Source organism: Drosophila miranda (genome assembly GCF_003369915.1).
Source record: "Drosophila miranda strain MSH22 chromosome Y unlocalized genomic scaffold, D.miranda_PacBio2.1 Contig_Y3_pilon, whole genome shotgun sequence".
In the NCBI taxonomy this organism is placed as follows: Eukaryota; Metazoa; Arthropoda; class Insecta; order Diptera; family Drosophilidae; genus Drosophila; species Drosophila miranda.
This window is the reverse complement of record NW_022881625.1, coordinates 8,812,606-8,835,443: the sequence shown is the minus strand read 5'-3', so window position 1 is coordinate 8,835,443 and position 22,838 is coordinate 8,812,606. Positions and strand designations below refer to the sequence as shown.

At 46.2% G+C, this 22,838-nt stretch overlaps 3 protein-coding genes, 1 long non-coding RNA gene and 2 pseudogenes across 4 annotated transcripts; all 6 read left to right on the top strand.

Annotated features, from left to right (window-relative positions):
• Positions 1–56: 56 nt before the first annotated feature.
• Positions 57–4,885, top strand: LOC117194828 (annotated as a pseudogene).
• A 210-nt stretch (positions 4,886–5,095) lies between these two features.
• LOC117194827 lies at positions 5,096–9,619 on the top strand (annotated as a pseudogene).
• Positions 9,620–10,328: 709 nt separating this feature from the next.
• Positions 10,329–11,017, top strand: LOC117194826 (the record flags this gene model as incomplete). The annotated part of the gene is made up of 1 exon (XM_033399307.1): positions 10,329–11,017. A coding segment is annotated over exon 1 (669 nt), but the record flags the coding sequence as incomplete, so codon positions are not given.
• Positions 11,018–11,662: 645 nt separating this feature from the next.
• Positions 11,663–11,872, top strand: LOC117194484. The gene is made up of 2 exons (XR_004474839.1): positions 11,663–11,754; positions 11,819–11,872. It is a non-coding gene; the product is annotated as an uncharacterized LOC117194484 (long non-coding RNA).
• Positions 11,873–12,239: 367 nt separating this feature from the next.
• Positions 12,240–13,066, top strand: LOC117194825 (probable cytochrome P450 12a5, mitochondrial). The gene is made up of 2 exons (XM_033399306.1): positions 12,240–12,647; positions 12,704–13,066. The coding sequence occupies exons 1-2, from the start codon at positions 12,240–12,242 to the stop codon at positions 13,064–13,066; spliced, it is 771 nt and encodes a 256-aa protein (XP_033255197.1).
• Positions 13,067–14,229: 1,163 nt separating this feature from the next.
• LOC117194483 (protein regulator of cytokinesis 1-like) lies at positions 14,230–14,835 on the top strand (the record flags this gene model as incomplete). Its single annotated transcript, XM_033399046.1, has 1 exon — positions 14,230–14,835. A coding segment is annotated over one exon (606 nt), but the record flags the coding sequence as incomplete, so codon positions are not given.
• Positions 14,836–22,838: the final 8,003 nt, after the last annotated feature.

The following is a 22,838-nucleotide window of genomic DNA, read 5'->3' as shown; positions in this document are numbered from 1 at the left end:
AGCGAGCAGAGTGTACTGGAAAGCTGCTCAAGATCGACAAAAAGGTGGCGACGGTTATGGCCATGGACATGCTAATGGCCGGAGTGGATACCGTGATAGTCTGTTGTTCTCATACTTACCCTTATCTCATACATCCTTTTTTTCCAGACCTCAAGTACCTTTACAGCGGCCTTGCTGTGCCTTGCCAAGAATCCGGAGAAGCAGGCCGTACTCCGAGAAGAGGTGATGAAGGTTCTACCCGAGAAGGACTCCGAATTCACTGAGGCATCGATGAAGAACGTTCCCTATCTACGTGCCTGCATCAAAGAGTCACAACGGATCTATCCTTTGGTCATCGGCAATGGCCGATTTCTCAATCGGGACAGCGTTTTGAGCGGATACCAAGTGCCAGCTGGTACCTGTGTGTCGATGGTTCCCCTGAGCTTGCTATCAAGCGAGGAGCACTTCCCCAAGGCTGCTGAGTTCCTGCCAGAGCGTTGGATTCGTAACGCCACAGACTCCAACGGGCAATGCCCGGCAAATGACTTGAAGCTGAAGAATCCGTTTGTGTTCTTGCCCTTCGGATTTGGACCCCGGATGTGCGTTGGAAAGCGCATCGTGGACATGGAGCTCGAGCTGGGCATCGCTCGACTCATTCGGAACTTTAGCATCGAGTTCAATCATCCCACGGAGAACGCTTTCCGCTCCTCCCTGATCAATTTGCCCAACAGTAAACACATTTCTCATCCTAAATTATCTTTACAACTGGAAAACCTTGAAGGAACTTATTTGCAATATAAAGTAGGTGTTTTTTTGGCCGCACGTCAATCAGAATCAACTTGTTTTGTGCTTTGAGGCATGAGGCAAATCAAGCACACAAAATTTTCATTGTGCAATTTGTGCCAACACGAGAGGCGTCACTTATCTGTGCGGAGGCATTTTCCTTGAGCAACACATTGTGCAATCGAAATCCTGCACACATCACATAAATTCCTTCCATTCGCGAATACAAGACCCATTCGTATTGGCTATGGTTGACCCAACCTCCATCAAGGGAGAGATCCTTGAGATGACTGGCGAGCATGTGGAGCAGCTCCATTTAATGTGGTCCCTCATGTTCGAGCCGAAGACATGCGAGGACTTTCTGCACAAACTCAAGGCGCACGCGGATAATTTCTATACGGATCTGCTGACCGAGTCGCGGGAGAAGCAGGCGGCCATCCTGGATGACATAGCCGCACTCCGAGCCGAGGCCAGCGACCTCACCCGAGTCCTCCATGAGACGGTGGACATTGGTCAGAGGCCCGACGATGTGCCACTGATCACATTGCAGCTGAAGCTGGACAAAAGCATTGAGCATCTGCGCGAGGAGCTCTAGAAACGTCGGGCGGAGATCGGGGAGCTGCTGCTCCAGCAGGAGCAGCTCTGCGAAGAGCTGGGCGCACTGCCGCTCCCTCTACTGGCGGACCCGCTGCCCCTGCCCGATGAGATGGACGGCTTTCGCGACCATCTCGACAACCTGCGCTCTCAGCGCGCAGTGCGCCAGACGGAGCTGGACCAGCTGCGCAAGGCCATCAAGCATGACATGAAGATGCTCGAGCTGATGCCCCAGACCGATGCAGAGGATCGCCTACTGAACGATCTGAGCCACAATCTAACACCAGAGACACTAAAGCGGCTGCGGCAGATGCGCAACAGTTATGCCGAGCAGATCCAGGAGCTGCGCTCCAAAATCCATGACATGCGCGAGAAGATCTACGTGCTGTGGGCAGCTCGACAACCTGCGCTCTCAGCGCGCAGTGCGCCAGACGGAGCTGGACCAGCTGCGCAAGGCCATCAAGTATGACATGAAGATGCTCGAGCTGATGCCCCAGACCGATGCAGAGGATAGCCTACTGAACGATCTGAGCCACAATCTAACACCAGAGACACTAGAGCGGCTGCGGCAGATGCGCAACAGTTATGCCGAGCAGATCCAGGAGCTGCGCTCCAAAATCCATGACATGCGCGAGAAGATCTACGTGCTGTGGGATCGCCTCCAGGAGACGGACGAGAGCGCCATGCGACGAGTGCGCGAGTGCACCGAGAATACACAGCGCACCTATGACATCCCCCATTCGGAGCTGCAGCGCTGCCAGGCACTGCGCAGCCAGAACCTCAAGACGTTCATCGAGCAGCTGCGCGTCGAGATAAGCAAGTGGTGGGATCTAACGCTCAAGAGCCAGCAGGAGCGCAAGCGTTTCTCCAACTACTACAATAAGTATTACAACGAAGACCTGTTGGAGCTGCACGAGCTGGAGCTGGATGATCTGAAGAGCTTCTACACGTGCAACAAGGAGATTTTCGATCTGTACGAGGGCCGTGCAGAACTTTGGTCCCGCATGCAGGCTCGACGCAAAGGCCAACGAGCCGAATCGTTTCAACAATCGTGGCGGCCAGTTCCTTAAAGAGGAAAAGGAACGCAAGGCCATCAACTCGAAGCTGCCCAAGATTGAGCAGCAGATCACTGAACTGGTGCACGCCTATGAGGTGCAATCGCATGGCCCGTTTCTGGTTTATGGCGAGAACATACTGGAGCTGATGGCTGGCGAATGGGAGAACTATCGGCAGGCCAAGCAGAGCTCGGCCCGCAAGAAGGCCCCGCCCACCAGGAGGACGGGCAGCAGCAGCAAATTGATGATGCCACCGCCGACTGCCGGTTCAACGGCCCCTCGCACGCCCCGAACTTTAAAGAACATGTCCTCAATGTCGACCTCGACAATGTCGTTGCGCAAGACCCCAACAATCCAGCTGATCACTCCCAATATGACCAAGAGCACTGGGAATCTGCACAAGCGACTGAATCCATCAGCAGCCGCCAGCTCTTCGGGGTATCGGACTCCCAACGCCAAGCGCAGCCTCATGAGCTCTCTGAATTCGATACGCCCGTCGCCGTCTACCGCACAGCGGCTGGCCAACAGCCAGATGAAGGCGTCCAAGTCGCCACTAAAGCGGGTCCGCGTCCTGGACAACACATTGCGTTGCAGCGGGGGATTGGGCAGACGCAGCATTGGCACACGCTCGAACAAGAAGCCACGCACAAAATCAGCGGTGCCGGATACAAGATCGCCCAGCGATTCCGAGTATATGACCGATGAGACCACTGAAAATGACCGCGAAGCCGGGATCTCCTATGAAGAATTGGTGCCCACGAGTCGCTCCTCAGTGCTGCCCGTCGGCGGGGCTCAGCATCAGCGCAATCGCGTGGCTATGCCACGAATTCGCCATGTCCTCGTAAACCACAATTCGGTGGCGTCGGCCGCCAACACACCGTCAAAGCAGGCGGTCAATCAGGAGGAGAGGCCTCGATTTGGCAATCAATTGAAGCTCCCATCGCCACGTGAAAGTCGCATGTGGCCGAATCCACGATGAGATTATTGGAATTTTTATTTGCGTTTTATGTTTGATTTCATTTTTTGTACCTTTATCTGTTTATCTCTGTTTCATTTATTTTCGATGTTGGCCCAATAAAAATTAAATTACCTTCAAGAAGGACAACCGAACCAAAAAAAACGAGGGGGAACGTTGTGAGTTGCTGCGCTGTGAGATCGACACCGCAACTCTACAGTTATACCCGATACTAAGTCAGTATGGCTCTCCTCCGGCAGAAGCCGCTAATATTAAACGACACGACAAAGAGTGCGTGCGAGAGAGACAGAAAATCAGTCTGAGCGTAACGTCGGGCGCTGCGTAGCCAGTGCAAATGGATTTGTTCCTTTTGGCTATAAAAATTATCTGATCTGGTCCAGATTCAGCAATCTGATAGATATGGTCGTTATCTATGATTCTGCGTTTTTATTAGTTTTCTCGAATGTGCAATATTGTGGATGCAACAGATTTTCGTTCTTTGTGGGGGCGGAAGGGGGTGGGGCAAAATTCTGAGATATACGTTTTATAGTGAGATCTAACAGAAGTGCGGATACCAAATTTGGTTACTCTATCCTTAATAGTCTCTGAGATTTGTGGATGCCCCAGATTTTCGTCCTTTGCGGGGGCGGAAGGGGGTGTGGCGAAATTTGGACACGAAACGGTCAAGGTCCGATATCACAGGAGTGTGGATACCAAATTTGGTTGCTCTGGCTTTTATAGGTTCTGAGATCCTTGAACTCATATTTTGCAATTGGCAAAGCCGACCCTGAAACCTGTGTGTTAGAGAGAGACAGAGCGAGAAAGAATGAAATTGTTTTCTTGATTCTGGCTATAATAATTATACGATCTGGTTGAGATTTTACGCTCTAGAACATATAGTCATCCCCTACGATTCTGCGCTTTTGGCTTTATCGTATCTTTAAAAATGTAGATGCCACAGACTTTCGTCCTTTGTGGGGGCGGAAGTGGGCGGGGCGAAGTTTTGAAATATTTTTGTAGTAGTGACATATCACAGAAGTCTGGATACAAAACATCGTTGCTCTAGCTCTTATAGTCTTTGAGCACTAGGCGCTGAAGAGGACGGACGGACGGACGGACGGACGGACGGACGGACGGACGGACAGACGGACAGACAGACAGGGCTCAATCGACTCGGCTATTGATGCTGATCAAGAATATATATACTTTATGGGGTCGGAAACGATTCCTTCTGGACGTTACACACATCCACTTTTACCACAAATCTAATATACCCCAATACTCATTTTGAGTATCGGGTATAATAACAAGATATAAAAAAGCGCTAAAGATTAGCTTGTTTATATTATTATCAGGCCCAAGACTTTCGGCAGTCTACCGACCATTCCATGCCCAATAAATTAAATTTGGCCAAAAAATCTGATGCCATAATTATGGCGATTTATTTGTTTCATTTCATTGAGAGTCAGATCAATCATAATACTATATTCCTAAATATTCCGTAGAAGGTATAACATAGTCGATCAAATAGCAGTCTATATTAAAAAAATATGGCAAGTGTTTACAATTATTTCTGTTTGGCATTCGCACGCTCCCGCGAACGTGTTTTGGCACTCTCTCTCTCTCTTGTGTTCTGTTTGTGCTCTGTTATCGGTCAGCTCTTTTTGCAACAAAGCTCTCGCAGGCCTTTCAAATAGATAGCTAATGGAATGATTTAGCAGTATAGCTCTGGCAGTGAATGAATTAAGTTCCTAACAAGCAAAATGTTGAAAGTGCGCAGCGGTCTATCTATAATTCAGGCGCAAAAAGCAGCACTCTCTGTCAGCAGTCCGCTGGTAAATATATAGTATACATATAGATCCGATATCACAGTGATATACGTTTTTAAATCTCTTGTAGCGTTGGCAGACCACAGCAGCTGTAGCAGAGCCCAGAAATGATGCAGAGTGGCTACAAGCTCGTCCCTTTGATCAGATTCCTAGTACAACTTTTCTGTCTACTGTTCGGAATTTTATGCCTGGAGGAAAATATAGCAAACTGGACATTGTGAAATTGTTCAAAGCTTTGCAAGACGACTATGGAAACATATTATATTTACCAGGTATGATGGGAGGTACGTCATACCTGATGACTCACAATCCCAAGGACTTTGAGGTCGTGTTCCGGAACGAAGGAGTGTGGCCGCATCGGCCTGGCAGCGATACTCTTCGCTATCATCGGAAGACTCATAGAAAGGATTTCTTCCAGGGAGTTGAGGGAGCTTTACCCAAATAAGGAAAAACCTGGAGCGACTTTCGATCGGCTGTAAATCCTGTCCTAATGTAGCCGAAGAACGTGCGGCTTTACTATAAGAAGATGTCCCAAGTGAACCAGGAGTTTGTGCAACGGTGCGTATGACTGATAATAAATCCCTGTTTACGCTCAAGTATGTTCTCCCCCCCTTCACAGTATTAAAGCACTCCGTGATATCGATACCCAGGAAGCTCCAGATGATTTCTTAAACGTTATAAATCGGTGGACCCTCGAGTCCGTCTCTGTGGTGGCTCTGGACAAGCAGTTGGGACTGCTCAAAGAGTCGGGCGATAACGACCAGGCTGTGTTACTTTTCAAGTACCTGGACGATTTTTTTGAATTAACAGCCGATCTAAAGATGAAGCCCTCCATCTGGCGTTACGTTAAAACACCCAAGCTAATGAAGCTAATGAAGTCCCTAGATGGCGTTCAAGAAATAACTTCAGCGTACGTAGACGAAGCTATAGAGCGTCTAGAGAAAGAGGCCAAGGAGGGTGTTGTCCGCCCTGAGAGCGAGCAGAGTGTACTGGAAAAGCTGCTCAAGATCGACAAAAAGGTGGCGACGGTTATGGCCATGGACATGCTAATGGCCGGAGTGGATACCGTACGTAGTCTGTTGTTCTCATACTTACCCTTAACTCATACATCCTTTTTTTCCAGACCTCAAGTACCTTTACAGCGGCCTTGCTGTGCCTTGCCAAGAATCCGGAGAAGCAGGCCGTACTCCGAGAAGAGGTGATGAAGGTTCTACCCGAGAAGGACTCCGAATTCACTGAGGCATCGATGAAGAACGTTCCCTATCTACGTGCCTGCATCAAAGAGTCACAACGGATCTATCCTTTGGTCATCGGCAATGGCCGATTTCTCAATCGGGACAGCGTTTTGAGCGGATACCAAGTGCCAGCTGGTACCTGTGTGTCGATTGTTCCCCTGAGCTTGCTATCAAGCGAGGAGAACTTCCCCAAGGCTGCTGAGTTCCTGCCAGAACGTTGGATTCGTAACGCCACAGACTCCAACGGGCAATGCCCGGCAAATGACTTGAAGCTGAAGAATCCGTTTGTGTTCTTGCCCTTCGGATTTGGACCCCGGATGTGCGTTGGAAAGCGCATCGTGGACATGGAGCTCGAGCTGGGCTCGACTCATTCGGAACTTTAGCATCGAGTTCAATCATCCCACGGAGAACGCTTTCCGCTCCTCCCTGATCAATTTGCCCAACAGTAAACACATTTCTCATCCTAAATTATCTTTACAACTGGAAAACCTTGAAGGAACTTATTTGCAATATAAAGTAGGTGTTTTTTTGGCCGCACGTCAATCAGAATCAACTTTTTTTGTGCTTTGAGGCATGAGGCAAATCAAGCACACAAAATTTTCATTGTGCAATTTGTGCCAACACGAGAGGCGTCACTTATCTGTGCGGAGGCATTTTCCTTGAGCAACACATTGTGCAATCGAAATCCTGCACACATCACATAAATTCCTTCCATTCGCGAATACAAGACCCATTCCTATTGGCTATGGTTGACCCAACCTCCATCAAGGGAGAGATCCTTGAGATGACTGGCGAGCATGTGTAGTGGCCAGTGAAACAAACCCAGATTAAATTCCCTAATAAATTCCCAGATATAAAGCAGATTCAAATCACGCGCCAACTTGATTAGTTCGAACACCAAGGCTTTAAATACAGCTTCTTCGAATATGGAGCTTTAATTGCTCGAATGTTCTTTTTCGTCTCTCGAGACCGAATTCCATGGAAGGGTGCCGCTTAAGCCGACAGCGACGGTGAACACGCGGATCAATTCCATTTTTCTCCCAAAACACTTCGGTTGTGCCTGTGCCAATAGTGCCAAACTCTAGTGGAAGTTCACGTGTCCCTGTATTACATAATACATACCAAATTACATAACTGCAAGTCGGCGGAGAATCGACTAAAAAGCAAGATCAAGCTATATTGTGTGGTGAAAGTGCAAAGTGCTACGTAGAGAAAAAGAAGGTGATTATAGAGGAAAGCAATTTTGGTACATTCACTGAATTCCGAATCTATTACAGAATCTCTTGGTCACTGGAGGTCTGCCGTGCTTTGGCGCTCTCACGCCTAACCCCCCACGCAACCTCCAGTGTCTTATTTTTGGCCGCTTCGAATTACCAGCGTTTCCGTTGTACGGACGATCTGTATCGACTTTTGAATGCCCTCTAATCGTATCTTGCGAGATGCAACTCAACATCCTTGATGCGGAATCGACAACGCCTAGGAATTAAAGTGGAAATTTATGTCAGCTAAAATTGTGCAGAAGATGTGAATACCAGATCAGGAATCGGAATCTAGGGTGACCTGTGTCGTGGACAACATGTGATCATCGATTCGTGAGAACGAACATACCCGCGAAATAGCAGGGTATAGCAGCGGTGCAGCGTAATGAAAGGGAGAGCGTGATAGCTCACACGCCAAGAGCGAGCTTTCGTTCGAAGAGAATTCGGACATATGCGTGCGTATGCACACACATATAAACGTGCATTAATTTGATCATCGACATTCTCTTTGCTTTGTCTTGTTCTTTTCTTTTGCTTGCATTCTTGTGTTTGCACTTCAATTAAATTTGACCTTAAATGTAAAATCATATAAACATATACAGTTATATTAAGGAATATCTTTCCTATAGAATTAATTTCTTTATCATATGTCTTAAGTCCTTTCCTAATCAACTCAATGTTAAGCCTTGATTCACTCTGGCAATGTCGGCCAAAATTCTTTACTATTTTTATATAACTAGTATTGTTCCACAGCTACCGAAGCAGTTCATTGGGCCCAACGAGCTCGTCAAGGAAAGTGTTTGAATTTGGTAATGATCATTAATTTTGTATTGAATGGAAATGTTGACCTTCGTGAGTAAAAAGGCTCAGTTTTGCTATGAATTGTATTTTACATTCTTAAGTTAATGAACCTTTTGTTATATATGAATCTTTTGAATCTTGATTAATAGAACTATTTTGAATTAACATAAATTTGGAATAAATAACAACCATTCTGTCTAAGTACATAATGCCAATGATGCATCGAGTGTAATAATGCAGCGGTAGTTACGTTAGGGGCCATGCCAACATCGTTCCACGCATTGCCGAAGGTGGGGAGGGGCTAGAGGAACTAGTGATCTCCTACACCTAGGATCACTAAATTAAATACGCGACTACCGGATTCCTTCTTGCCATCTATGCCGACCGGGGATTGATTACATTTGTTTTTTTTTTGTTTTGATCAAAGTAGATTCTGTGTCAGTGCACTTAAATTTTTATAATATGGCGAGAACCAGGAAGTATAGGGATAGGAAAGACCCCGACCCCATCCGGCGAGCTGGGCCCAGAGCGCAGTATAGTGCACTAACCCCGATTCCCTTTCCTGCTGAGGCTGCATTGCCAACAAGATTTAACCAGCCCGTAGCCGTAACGTTATACATGTGGAGCAGCTCCATTCAATGTGGTCCCTCATGTTCGAGCCGAAGACATGCGAGGACTTTCTGCACAAACTCAAGGCGCACGCGGATAATTTCTATACGGATCTGCTGACCGAGTCGCGGGAGAAGCAGTCGGCCATCCTGGATGACATAGCCGCACTCCGAGCCGAGGCCAGCGACCTCCCCCGACTCCTCCATGAGACGGTGGACATTGGTCAGAGGCCCGACGATGTGCCACTGATCATATGGCAGCTGAAGCTGGACAAAAGCATTGAGCATCTGCGCGAGGAGCTCTCGAAACGTCGGGCGGAGATCGGGGAGCTGCTGCTCCAGCAGGACCAGCTCTGCGAAGAGCTGGGCGCACTGCCGCTCCCTCTACTAGCGGGCCCGCTTTCGCGACCATCTCGACAACCTGCGCCAGACGGAGCTGGACCAGCTGCGCAAGGCCATCAAGCATGACATGAAGATGCTCGAGCTGATGCCCCAGACCGGTGCAGAGGATCGCCTACTGAACGAGCTGAACCACAATCTAACACCAGAGACACTAGAGCGGCTGCGGCAGATGCGCAACAGTTATGCCGAGCAGATCCAGGAGCTGCGCTCCAAAATCCATGACATGCGCGAGAAGATCTACGTGCTGTGGGATCGCCTCCAGGAGACGGACGAGAGCGCCATGCGACGAGTGCGCGAGTGCACCGAGAATACGCAGCGCACCTATGACATCCTCCATTCGGAGCTGCAGCGCTGCCAGGCACTGCGCAGCCAGAACCTCAAGACGTTCATCGAGCAGCTGCGCGTCGAGATAAGCAAGTGGTGGGATCTAACGCTCAAGAGCCAGCAGGAGCGCAAGCGTTTCTCCAACTACTACAATAAGTATTACAACGAAGACCTGTTGGAGCTGCTGTTTCGATCTGTACGAGAGCCGTGCAGAACTTTGGTCCCGCATGCAGGCTCTAGAGGCAAAGGCCAACGAGCCGAATCGTTTCAACAATCGTGGCGGCCAGCTCCTTAAAGAGGAAAAGGAACACAAGGCCATCACCTCGAAGCTGCCCAAGATTGAGCAGCAGATCACTGAACTGGTGCACGCCTATGAGGTGCAATCGCATGGCCCGTTTCTGGTTTATGGCGAGAACATACTGGAGCTGATGGCTGGCGAATGGGAGAACTATCGGCAGGCCAAGCAGAGCTCGGCCCGCAAGAAGACCCCGCCCACCACGAGGACGGGCAGCAGCAGCAAATTGATGATGCCACCGCCGACTGCCGGTTCAACGACCCCTCGCACGCCCCGAACTTTGAAGAACATGTCCTCAATGTCGACCTCGACAATGTCGTTGCGCAAGACCCCAACAATCCAGCTGATCACTCCCAATATGACCAAGAGCACTGGGAATCTGCACAAGCGACTGAATCCATCAGCAGCCGCCAGCTCTTCGGGGTATCGGACTCCCAACGCCAAGCGCAGCCTCATGAGCTCTCTGAATTCGATACGCCCGTCGCCGTATACCGCACAGCGGCTGGCCAACAGCCAGCTGAAGGCGTCCAAGTCGCCACTAAAGCGGGTCCGCGTCCTGGACAACACATTGCGTCGCAGCGGAGGATTGGGCAGACGCAGCATTGGCACACGCTCGAACAAGAAGCCACGCACAAAATCAGCGGTGCCGGATACAAGATCGCCCAGCGATTCCGAGTATATGACCGATGAGACCACTGAAAATGACCGCGAAGCCGGGATCTCCTATGAAGAATTGGTGCCCACGAGTCGCTCCTCAGTGCTGCCCGTCGGCGGGGCTCAGCATCAGCGCAATCGCGTGGCTGTGCCACGAATTCGCCATGTCCTCGTAAAACACAATTCGGTGGCGTCGGCCGCCAACACACCGTCAAAGCAGGCGGTCAATCAGGAGGAGAGGCCTCGATTAGGCAATCAATTGAAGCTCCCATCGCCACGTGAAAGTCGCATGTGGCCGAATCCACGATGAGATTATTGGAATTTTTATTTGCGTTTTATGTTTGATTTCATTTTTGTACCTTTATCTGTTTATCTCTGTTTCATTTATTTTCGATGTTGGCCCAATAAAAATTAAATTACCTTCAAGAAGGACAACCGAACCAAAAAAAAAATAACAAGATATAAAAAAGCGCTAAAGATTAGCTTGTTTATATTATTATCAGGCCCAAAACTTTCGGCAGTCTACCGACCATTCCATGCCCAATAAATTAAATTTGGACAAAAAAACTGATGCCATAACTATGGCGATTTATTTGTTTCATTTCATTGAGAGTCAGATCAATCATAATACTATATTCCTTAATATTCCGTAGAAGGTATAACATAGTCGATCAAATAGCAGTCTATATTAAAAAAATATGGCAAATGCTTACAATTATTTCTGTTTGGCATTCGCACGCTCCCGCGAACGTGTTTTGGCACTCTCTCTCTCTCTTGTTCTGTTTGTGCTCTGTTATCGGTCAGCTCTTTTTGCAACAAAGCTCTCGCAGGCCTTTCAAATAGTTAGCTAATGGAATGATTTAGCAGTATAGCTCTGGCAGTGAATGAGTTAAGTTCCTAACAAGCAAAATGTTGAAAGTGCGCAGCGGTCTATCTATAATTCAGGCGCAAAAAGCAGCCCTCTCTGTCAGCAGTCCGCTGGTAATTATATAGTATACATGTAGATCCGATATTACAGTGATATACGTTTTTAAATCTCTTGTAGCGTTGGCAGACCACAGCAGCTGTAGCAGAGCCCAGAAATGATGCAGAGTGGCTACCAGCTCGTCCCTTTGATCAGATTCCTAGTACAACTTTTCTGTCTACTGTTCGGAATTTTATGCCTGGAGGAAAATATAGCAAACTGGACATTGTGAAATTGTTCAAAGCTTTGCAAGACGACTATGGAAACATATTATATTTACCAGGTATGATGGGAGGTACGTCATACCTGATGACGGCTGTAAATCCTGTCCTAATGCAGCCGAAGAACGTGCGGCTTTACTATAAGAAGATGTCCCAAGTGAACCAGGAGTTTGTGCAACGGTGCGTATGACTGATAATAAATCCCTGTTTACGCTCAAGTATGTTCTCCCCCCTTCACAGTATTAAAGCACTCCGTGATATCGATACCCAGGAAGCTCCAGATGAAGCTCTTAAACGTTATAAATCGGAGGACCCTCGAGTCAGTCTCTGTGGTGGCTCTGGACAAGCAGTTGAGACTGCTCAAAGAGTCGGGCGATAACGACCAGGCTGTGTTACTTTTCAAGTACCTGGACGATTTTTTTGAATTAACAGCCGATCTGGAGATGAAGCCCTCCATCTGGCGTTACGTTAAAACACCCAAGCTAATGAAGCTAATGAAGTCCCTAGATGGCGTTCAAGAAATAACTTCAGCGTATGTAGACGAAGCTATAGAGCGTCTAGAGAAAGAGGCCAAGGAGGGTGTTGTCCGCCCTGAGAGCGAGCAGAGTGTACTGAAAAAGCTGCTCAAGATCGACAAAAAGGTGGCGACGGTTATGGCCATGGACATGCTAATGGCCGGAGTGGATACCGTACGTAGTCTGTTGTTCTCATACTTACCCTTATCTCATAAATCCTTTTTTTCCAGACCTCAAGTACCTTTACAGCGGCCTTGCTGTGCCTTGCCAAGAATCCGGAGAAGCAGGCCGTACTCCGAAAAGAGGTGATGAAGGTTCTACACGAGAAGGACTCCGAATTCACTGAGGCATCGATGAAGAACGTTCCCTATCTACGTGCCTGCATCAAAGAGTCACAACGGATCTATCCTTTGGTCATCGGCAATGGCCGATTTCTCAATCGGGACAGCGTTTTGAGCGGATACCAAGTGCCAGCTGGTACCTGTGTGTCGATGGTTCCCCTGAGGTTGCTATCAAGCGAGGAGCACTTCCCCAAGGCTGCTGAGTTCCTGCCAGAACGTTGGATTCGTAACGCCACAGACTCCAACGGGTAATGCCCGGGAAATGACTTGAAGCTGAAGAAGCTCGAGCTGGGCATCGCTCGACTCATTCGGAACTTTAGCATCGAGTTAAATCATCCCACGGAGAACGCTTTCCGCTCCTCCCTGATCAATTTGCCCAACAGTAAACACATTTCTCATCCTAAATTATCTTTACAACTGGAAAACCTTGAAGGAACTTATTTGCAATATAAAGTAGGTGTTTTTTTTGGCCGCACGTCAATCAGAATCAACTTGTTTTGTGCTTTGAGGCATGAGGCAAATCAAGCACACAAAATTTTCATTGTGCAATTTGTGCCAACACGAGAGGCGTCACTTATCTGTGCGGAGGCATTTTCCTTGAGCAACACATTGTGCAATCGAAATCCTGCATACATCACATAAATTCCTTCCATTCGCGAATACAAGACCCCTTCCAATTGGCTATGGTTGACCCAACCTCCATCAAGGGAGAGATCCTTGAGATGCCTGGCGAGCATGTGGAGCAGCTCCATTCAGTGTGGTCCCTCATGTTCGAGCCGAAGAAATGCGAGGACTTTCTGCACAAACTCAAGGCGCACGCGGATAATTTCTATACGGATCTGCTGACCGAGTCGCGGGAGAAGCAGGCGGCCATCCTGGATGACATAGCCGCACTCCGAGCCGAGGCCAGCGACCTCACCCGACTCCTCCATGAAATGATGGACATTGGTCAGAGGCCCGACGATGTGCCACTGATCATATGGCAGCTGAAGCTGGACAAAAGCATTGAGCATCTGCGCGAGGAGCTCTCGAAACGTCGGGCGGAGATCGGGGAGCTGCTGCTCCAGCAGGAGCAGCTCTGCGAAGAGCTGGGCACACTGCCGCTCCCTCTACTGGCGGACCCGCTGCCCCTGCCCGATGAGATGGACGGCTTTCGCGACCATCTCGACAACCTGCGCTCTCAGCGCGCAGTGCGCCAGTCGGAACTGGACCAGCTGCGCAAGGCCATCAAGCATGACATGAAGATGCTCGAGCTGATGCCCCAGACCGATGCAGAGGATCGCCTACTGAACGATCTGAGCCACAATCTAACACCAGAGACACTAGAGCGGCTGCGGCAGATGCGCAACAGTTATGCCGAGCAGATCCAGGAGCTGCGCTCCAAAATCCATGACATGCGCGAGAAGATCTACGTGCTGTGGGATCGCCTCCAGGAGACGGACAAGAGCGCCATGCGACGAGTGCGCGAGTGCACCGAGAATACGCAGCGCACCTATGACATCCTCCATTCGGAGCTGCAGCGCTGCCAGGCACTGCGCAGCCAGAACCTCAAGACGTTCATCGAGCAGCTGCGCGTCGAGATAAGCAAGTGGTGGGATCTAACGCTCAAGAGCCAGCAGGAGCGCAAGCGTTTCTCCAACTACTACAATAAGTATTACAACGAAGACCTGTTGGAGCTGCACGAGCTGGAGCTGGATGATCTGAAAAGCTTCTACACGTGCAACAAGGAGATTTTCGATCTGTACGAGAGCCGTGCAGAACTTTGGTCCCGCATGCAGGCTCTAGAGGCAAAGGCCAACGAGCCGAATCGTTTCAACAATCGTGGCGGCCAGTTCCTTAAAGAGGAAAAGGAACGCAAGGCCATCACCTCGAAGCTGCCCAAGATTGAGCAGCAGATCACTGATCTGGTGCACGCCTATGAGGTGCAATCGCATGGCCCGTTTCTGGTTTATGGCGAGAACATACTGGAGCTGATGGCTGGCGAATGGGAGAACTATCGGCAGGCCAAGCAGAGCTCGGCCCGCAAGAACGCCCCGCCCACCACGAGGACGGGCAGCAGCAGCAAATTAATGATGCCACCGCCGACTGCCGGTTCAACGGCCCCTCGCACGCCACGAACTTTGAAGAACATGTCCTCAATGTCGACCTCGACAATGTCGTTGCGCAAGACCCCAACAATCCAGCTGATCACTCCCAATATGTAATGTGCCAGAAATTCATATTCGTAGAGGTGTGAGATTGTATGTACGGATGGAGGTTGTACATACTTTTTTTGACGGTCAGACACCAATAGTATAGCAGGATTTCGGAACGTGTACCTTTAGCTATGCTCTAACTAGCTCGCCGGAATGTCGTGGGATCTTTCCTACTCTCCTCTCTGCTATACGAACACATTCGCAAAGATGTTTTAGGTACACTTGATTTAATGTTCAAAAGGAACTCTACAAAAGAAATCAAAAAGAAAAGAATGTGAATTTTAACTAACTGGTTAATCGACTACCGACAAATAGTCAGGCTATATTCCGTCGCTCTTTGGGAACTCAGATGACTTTGACCCCTTCTCTACCCTCCCTACCTTTGTATGCCGTTTAATCGACAGCATAACCCTAATCGAGCGCATCTCTATTTGATCATCGGACTTCCTCAGGCTCTACTCAGGACAAGCACGAAAGGTTTAATGTTCCATTATTATCTACTAATTATTAGTTAATAATTCAAAATTTAAGGGTTTGGACTTCATGGTTTTCCAGATAAGTATAAACTTAGCATAAAGTAATTAAATAAAGAAGGAGGAAATAGTATCCAGTTATACCTAGTTATATGTGTATATGTATATAGGACTTATGTGTAGAGAATATGGCGTAAAAGAAATTAAATTGGAAAGAAGAGAAAAATATGATAATTATATAACTAGAAGGCAAACGTGAAAGAAAAATTAGTAGCCGATCCGCTTTAAATTATGGCACGGAGATGGTTGTTTCATATACCGGAATAGAAGTTTTATAAGACAGATATACATTTCGAAAATACTCGAGAATTCCGTTTAAGGAAGTTCGTAACTCACTCATACTTTATACGAATTATCCGGCGTGTCCGTTGAGCTCAAGGGGCGACGTAGGAACATATTCTGAGGAAGGGAGAAAAATTATGAATATACAGGTCTTCACTTCTAATTCGGATGAAACACCGATTTTCTTTACATTTCCATACCCGTACGACGACGATTTGCCGCTCAAAGGCTGATCTTAAAAAAAATGTGGTTTTCATTTGCGCTAATTTCTAATTATGGGTAATTATATACATTATTGGTTTTTTTTTCTTTTTAAATCTATACAATACAAAAATAGTTAGTGCGTAGCCTAATCTTTAATAAATGGAAAATCTCATGACGAGACTCAAAACTAATACTTTGGTACATTTTCACACGACGACTATTAAACGGCAGTGTGGATCGCCGCAGAATGATGTTTTATTTTCACAGTTTGAGAACCACTCCACACACTGCGAAGAACTACATGCGAAAGCCTTAGCCGCGCGCTTAATTCATAAGCGAGAAGGGTGACGAGCGCGGCATATTAGTTTCTCCGAATTCGCAAGAAAACCATTCTTCTCGTCTTACTCCAAAATGTACTTCAGCTCAAGTATGCCTCCACATAACTTCGGGTTTCACTCTAGTATATCTTCGGACGGCTCTTTCTGGTTTATTTGGTTGTAGTTATCGTTGGTTTATGTAGATGCTGGTTCCTGGGAAATCCGAGGTCTTTCCCAGATCTACTAAGAAATCGATGGACTTTGACGACCTCGTTCTTGGAGGGGGGGTCAATTGTTTTTTCTTTCCCAGTGTCGAACGTAGTAAGATTTCCAGCCCTATGATACGAGACTGTTAAAGCTGTGTCACTATTGTAAGGTCCAAATACCTTTTATTTTTTCTTAATCCAAAAGGAATAATGTAGTCCACCAGAACTTCAATTTACTTGGCACGTGTTTGATTGCACAACGTTTTCAAATTCACTTGGATCTATATATTTGTATAAAAAGACACATCCGAATTCGCACAGCTTCACTATAGCAATGATCTAGCCAGAAGTTCTATTACTTGCATTAGCCCTTACGATCGGAACTTTACCTTCCACAACCAACGGGGTAATCGTACGATTTTAGACAAAGCTTACACCTTGCTTCCCTAGATAACGGAGTAATCGTACGATGCTAAGCAAAGCTTACACATAGCTTCCACGACTAACGGAGTAATCGTATGATTTCTAGTAAAGCTTTAAAACATAACTCCCACAGATCCACGCTGCTTCTCTAAATTAGACATTAAGCTCTTCAATGAAAGCTTTAACTACTGCTCTCTTGTAATTGATCTCTTATCTTGTTTTTGTAAAGAGCAGAGTTAATGTTAAACGCGAGGGCCGTACTGGCTCTCCAACCTTAAACTCTACTTTCCGACAGCGTAGATTATATCGCCTAGCATTTTGTTCATGTGACTCTTTCACCTTTTTCTTTGCCGATTCGCAAATAAATTGTAGTGCTTCCGGATAACTAATGCGGCTATCCTCCGATAAGAGTCTTAAGTGGCGAAGCAACTCATAGTCTTTGCCAATGAGCTACAAACTCACGTATTTGCTTGTTCATTTTTGGCCAAAACAAATATCTTTTAATCTTTTCGATGGTTTTCCCTACTCCACTGTGGGCGGCATTGGGCGGGTCATGGGCCCGTGAGATTACACCTTGGGTGAGTTCCCTAGGAATCCACAATTTCCAAGATAGATTATCTACACCATTATTTCCCTGATCAGGTTCGGTTCTTTTGTAGACAAAATCATTGAGAATCTTCAAGTCTGGTAATTTGTCTTGCTTAGCGCGAATATTATCAATTAAGGTCATATATTCTGGTGATTTAAATTCTGCGGCAGATAGATCAACTATCGGACCCTGCTCTTCCATTTCAGAAACAGTAATTTCCTCTTTACGCGATAGGGCATCCGCTACCACGTTTAGTGAGCACTTCCGGTGCGTTATCTCAAAAGAGAATCCCTGTAGTTTTATGGCCCATCTAGCTAATCTACCAGACAACTCCTTCTGACGCATAAGCCATTGTAATGAGGCATGATCGGTTATCACCTCGAATGCCTGACCTTCTACATAAGCACGAAACTTTTTAATTCCCTTTATCACCGCTAAACATTCTAATTCCGTGACTGAGTAGTTTTTCTGAGCTTTAGATAGCTTCTCGGACATGAATGCTACGGGTAATTCTTCTCCTTCTTCGTTTTTCTGAGCTAACACACAACCAATTCCTACAGTACTAGCATCACATAACAGCAAAAAGGGTTTTGAGAAATCAGGAGTAGACAAAATGGGAGCTGACGTCAAGCACTGTTTAAGTTTTTCAAATGCCTGATTGGCCAAAAGGTTCCACGCATACGCTTTCGGTTTCTTTAATAGTTCTGTGAGGGCGCAACTTACCGTTGCATAATTGTCGACGAAACGACGGTACCACCCAGCAAGACCAAGGAATCGTCGCAATTGTTTCACCGTCTTGGGAACGGGTAATTCTTTAATAGCTTCAATTTTAATCGGATCCGTCTTTACCTGTCCGTATCCAATGATGAACCCCAGATACTTAATCTCACGCATGCAAAAGTGCGATTTGGCAATATTTATCGTAAGATTAGCATTTCGTAAGTGTACTGCAACTTCTCTCAGTAACATTAAATGGGATTCGAAATCGTCTGATAAAATTAGTAAGTCATCGAGGTAAACAAACACTTTCGTACGCAAGTTAGCAGGTATTACCTTATCCATTAAACGACAGAGGGTTTGTGAGGCATTGGTTAGACCAAAAGGCATAACTTTGTATTGATACAGCGGTCGGTTAGGTATGGTAAACGCGGTGTATTGGCGTGAAGACTCCTCTATGGGAATTTGCCAATAAGCATGCTTCATATCGAGTCCCGTTATGTATTTGGCAGGTGCAATCGACTGAGTATCCCATCTATGTGGGGAAGAGGGTATGCATCTTTTCGGGTATATTTGTTGATCTCTCGAGAATCAAGGCATAACCTATTCTTGTTCCCTTTCTTTACTAGGACGCAATTGCTACTCCATGGACTATTTGAAGGTTCTATCACGCCCAGCTTAATCATCTTCTCTACTTTTTCGAACATCACTTTCTCTTTCGCGGGGGAAATGGGCCAATGTCGTTGTTTGACGGGTACTTCGGCATTGATTACCATAGAATGTTGTATTAGGTGTGTACGACCTAGTCCGTCGCATTCATATGACGGGAAGGTTCTTATTACCGCCTCTAATTGGTTCCTTTGTTCTTCATTTAGGGAATGCATTTTAGGCGTTTCCTTCATAATCGTGTCGTCTCTATTCTCCAAACAGCTCACAGTTCCTTCTCGGGTCAATAATTGGGATAGAAGACCGAAATCTTTCCAAAAGTCAACTCCTAAATAAACATCTTGCTTTAAATCTGGTATGATAAAGAACTCTACTTCCTTAACTATTTTACGGAATTCAATCGGGACCACCAATTTGGACACTACGGTACAAGCTTCGTTGCTGGCAGTGCGTATGGTTCCCAAACACTTCTGAGACTGTGGGTGATGTGCTAAAAAGGTTGCTGCTCTCCCACCCAAACAACTAATGGTTGCTCCTGAATCCAGCAAAGCCTTATAAGTTTGCCCTTCGATCATTACCTCCGTGTACAATCGGTTATCTGAACTCAGAATAACTGCTGAGACTAAACGTTTTCGAACAGATTGGACCTTTTTCCAGAACGCTCGTCTCCGGACCGTCGATCGTTTGGGCTTAACTATCAATTTAAACCACGTATTCACATTTTCTGAATCTAACTCTTTGCTCTCCATCGTTTGAGTCGCTACATCTATACCTGTACAAATTTGGTGTAGTATCATATCCGGTTTTACGTCAACTACCCCTTCGGAAAGCCCTCTAAAGGTAGTTGGTTTACTTTCGTTTAGTTGCTGTTCTTGGTCGGATGTACTGACTGGGCTCCGGTCGGTACATCCCGTTTCAAGTTTTTCGCTGGGTTACATTTGACGCATCGAGGTTTATAAATATCCTTAGCACCACACCCATAGCAGAAAATTCGCCTTTCTCCTAAACAATCATCAAAACGATGCCCTTCCTGGTCGCAGTTCCAGCATACTAGTTTCTTACGATAAATCTGCGAAACGTCTTCTTCCTCCATATCTTCATTGTCCGTAAGTATTTCTGCTACATTCGGTTTGCTGAATTTACCTCGTGGAAAAGGGTTATGGTTGTCTTTACAGAAGTTTTCATGCTTGCGAACTTCTTCTCTCAGGCCAGTTCGATCGCTGATTTTGAGATGCAAGAGTTCATATCTGAGGGCCGTTTTTGCGTTACGTTTTAAAATGTCTACTAACTTATTTTCGCTAACCTCGTGTGAGAGCCTGGACACTAATTCTTCGACGGCCGTCTGGTAATCGTCAAACGATTCACCCTCTCTCTGACGGCGTTTTCTAATCAACTCCCACAAGTCGAAATCATCTTTAGCATCATCGAATCGTTGTCTGAACGAGGCAGAAAAAGTTTGCCAAGAAAACTGTGGGTTCTTTCTATGGAAGTTCCAAAACCAATCGCTGGCTTTAGACGAGAAAAGCAGATGCATATTGTCACAGAGTAATTCGTAATCGTTATTTAAGGTGGAGGATGTAAGTGAACGAACCCTGTACAGGAATTCGTCGACGTGCATAGCGTCTTTGGATCCGTCAAACTTTAGTCGCCAACTGGCTAAGATATTAGCGGCCTTCCCAGGAGCTATTGCCCTGTTAGAGACATTTGGATGTGGTAATCCCCTTTCCCTTCCATTTTCTGAAGACAACGAGTTTCCTGTTATATTAGGCTCGTGATTTTGCCTTGTCGCTTGCACAGGCGTGCTATCTGAAGCTATAGTCATCCTAACTAATTGTCCGCGTAGATTTTCTTCGATCAAATTCTTAGCGAATGAACTTAGCTCCACCATCATATCTTTCTGCTCACCTTTTATCAGGGCTTGTATAACCTCAAGGGTTCTTTCCGACATATCTCCTTCGCCCGACCTATGGCTGATACTGCCCAAAGAATTATCCCGAAATTGTTGAGACTGCAACCTAGTATGCATCCCTCTGCGCGATGTAGTTCCCCGTCCCTGTTTAGGCCTAGCCCCTCTTGACTTTTGAAGTCCTCTCTCTGAAGCGTTTGACTCCGGGTTGGATCCCCCTTCTAACGGCACTATACACGAACCCATGTCGGGTGGTAATTCGGCTGCTAGAGTATTCTCATCAAACGAAAGTTCCTCCGGATTCAACTCCGCCCTACATACGGGGCAATTTCTGTTATTTTTCACGAATTCTTTCATGCAAGTATCATGATACCTGTGCCCACAAGATGCAGTACATATTAGTTGACTTCTTCTTATGGCTTCTTGACATATACCACAGATCTGGGCGTCTACGTCACCCGACGCCTTGCCCCCTGGGGTACGTTGTACTGGTGACATGTTAAGGTAACCCAGTAATACGAGTTCTGATCACTAAATGTGGAAATCCCTAATTATAGGACCAAAGATTCAATAAATTCTACAAAATTTTCCTAAATACCCAATATTTGTCCTTTTTGAGCTTGACTCCGTCCGATATACGCTTTCTCTTGTCGCCGGAATATAACCTCAATGAAATCTAATTTGGTCTATGGTATGTTTATGTGGTCAGTAACCTTGGCAATGGCTAATTTCCAAATCTATATCTAGAAAATTAGACTTCCGAAAGCCATCGATACTCTTCCCTCATAAACTCTTTTGGGGTTATCCTACTATAATTTGGCCGACCTATCCGCCTTTGTGAATAGCTGTCGTATATTCGCAAATTAATTCTGGTAACAAAAAAAAATATCAGTTTCCATCCCTTGCTACCTGGCGGATTCTATTTGGTTAGGAATTCCGAAACTCAGAATCTTAAACCCAAAATTCCATCAATATCCTCCGTTACAGTAGTTGGACGGGAAGTATTAATTTTAATGTGGAATTTAAAATTGCAACGAGCAAAGTTTTTGGGGGTTTTAACCAGTAGTAACTCGTACTCTGGCCCCACGTTGGGCGCCAATCTATGTAATGTGCCAGAAATTCATATTCGTAGAGGTGTGAGATTGTATGTACGAATTGAGGTTGTACATACTTTTTTTGACGGTCAGACACCAATAGTATAGCAGGATTTCGGAACGTGTACCTTTAGCTATGCTCTAACTAGCTCGCCGGAATGTCGTGGGATCTTTCCTACTCTCCTCTCTGCTGTACGAACACATTCGCAAAGATGTTTTAGGTACACTTGATTTAATGTTCAAAAGGAACTCTACAAAAGAAATCAAAAAGAAAAGAATGTGAATTTTAACTAACTGGTTAATCGACTACCGACAAATAGTCAGGCTATATTCCGTCGCTCTTGGGGAACTCAGATGACTTTGACCCCTTCTCTACCCTCCCTACCTTTGTATGCCGTTTAATCGACAGCATAACCCTAATCGAGCGCATCTCTATTTGATCATCGGACTTCCTCATGCTCTACTCAGGACAAACACGAAAGGTTTAATGTTCCATTATTATCAACTAATTATTATTTAATAATTCAAAATTTAAGGGTTTGGACTTCATGGTTTTCCAGATAAGTATAAACTTAGCATAAAGTAATTAAATAAAGAAGGAGGAAATAGTATCCAGTTATACCTAGTTATATGTGTATATGTATATAGGACTTATGTGTAGAGAATATGGCGTAAAAGAAATTAAATTGGAAAAAAGAGAAAAATATGATAATTATATAACTAGAAGGCAAACGAGAACGAAAAATTAGTAGCCGATCCGCTTTAAATTATGGCACGGAGATGGTTGTTTCATATACCGGAATAGAAGTTTTATAAGACAGATATACATTTCGAAAATACTCGAGAATTCCGTTAAAGGAAGTTCGTAACTCACTCATACTTTATACGAATT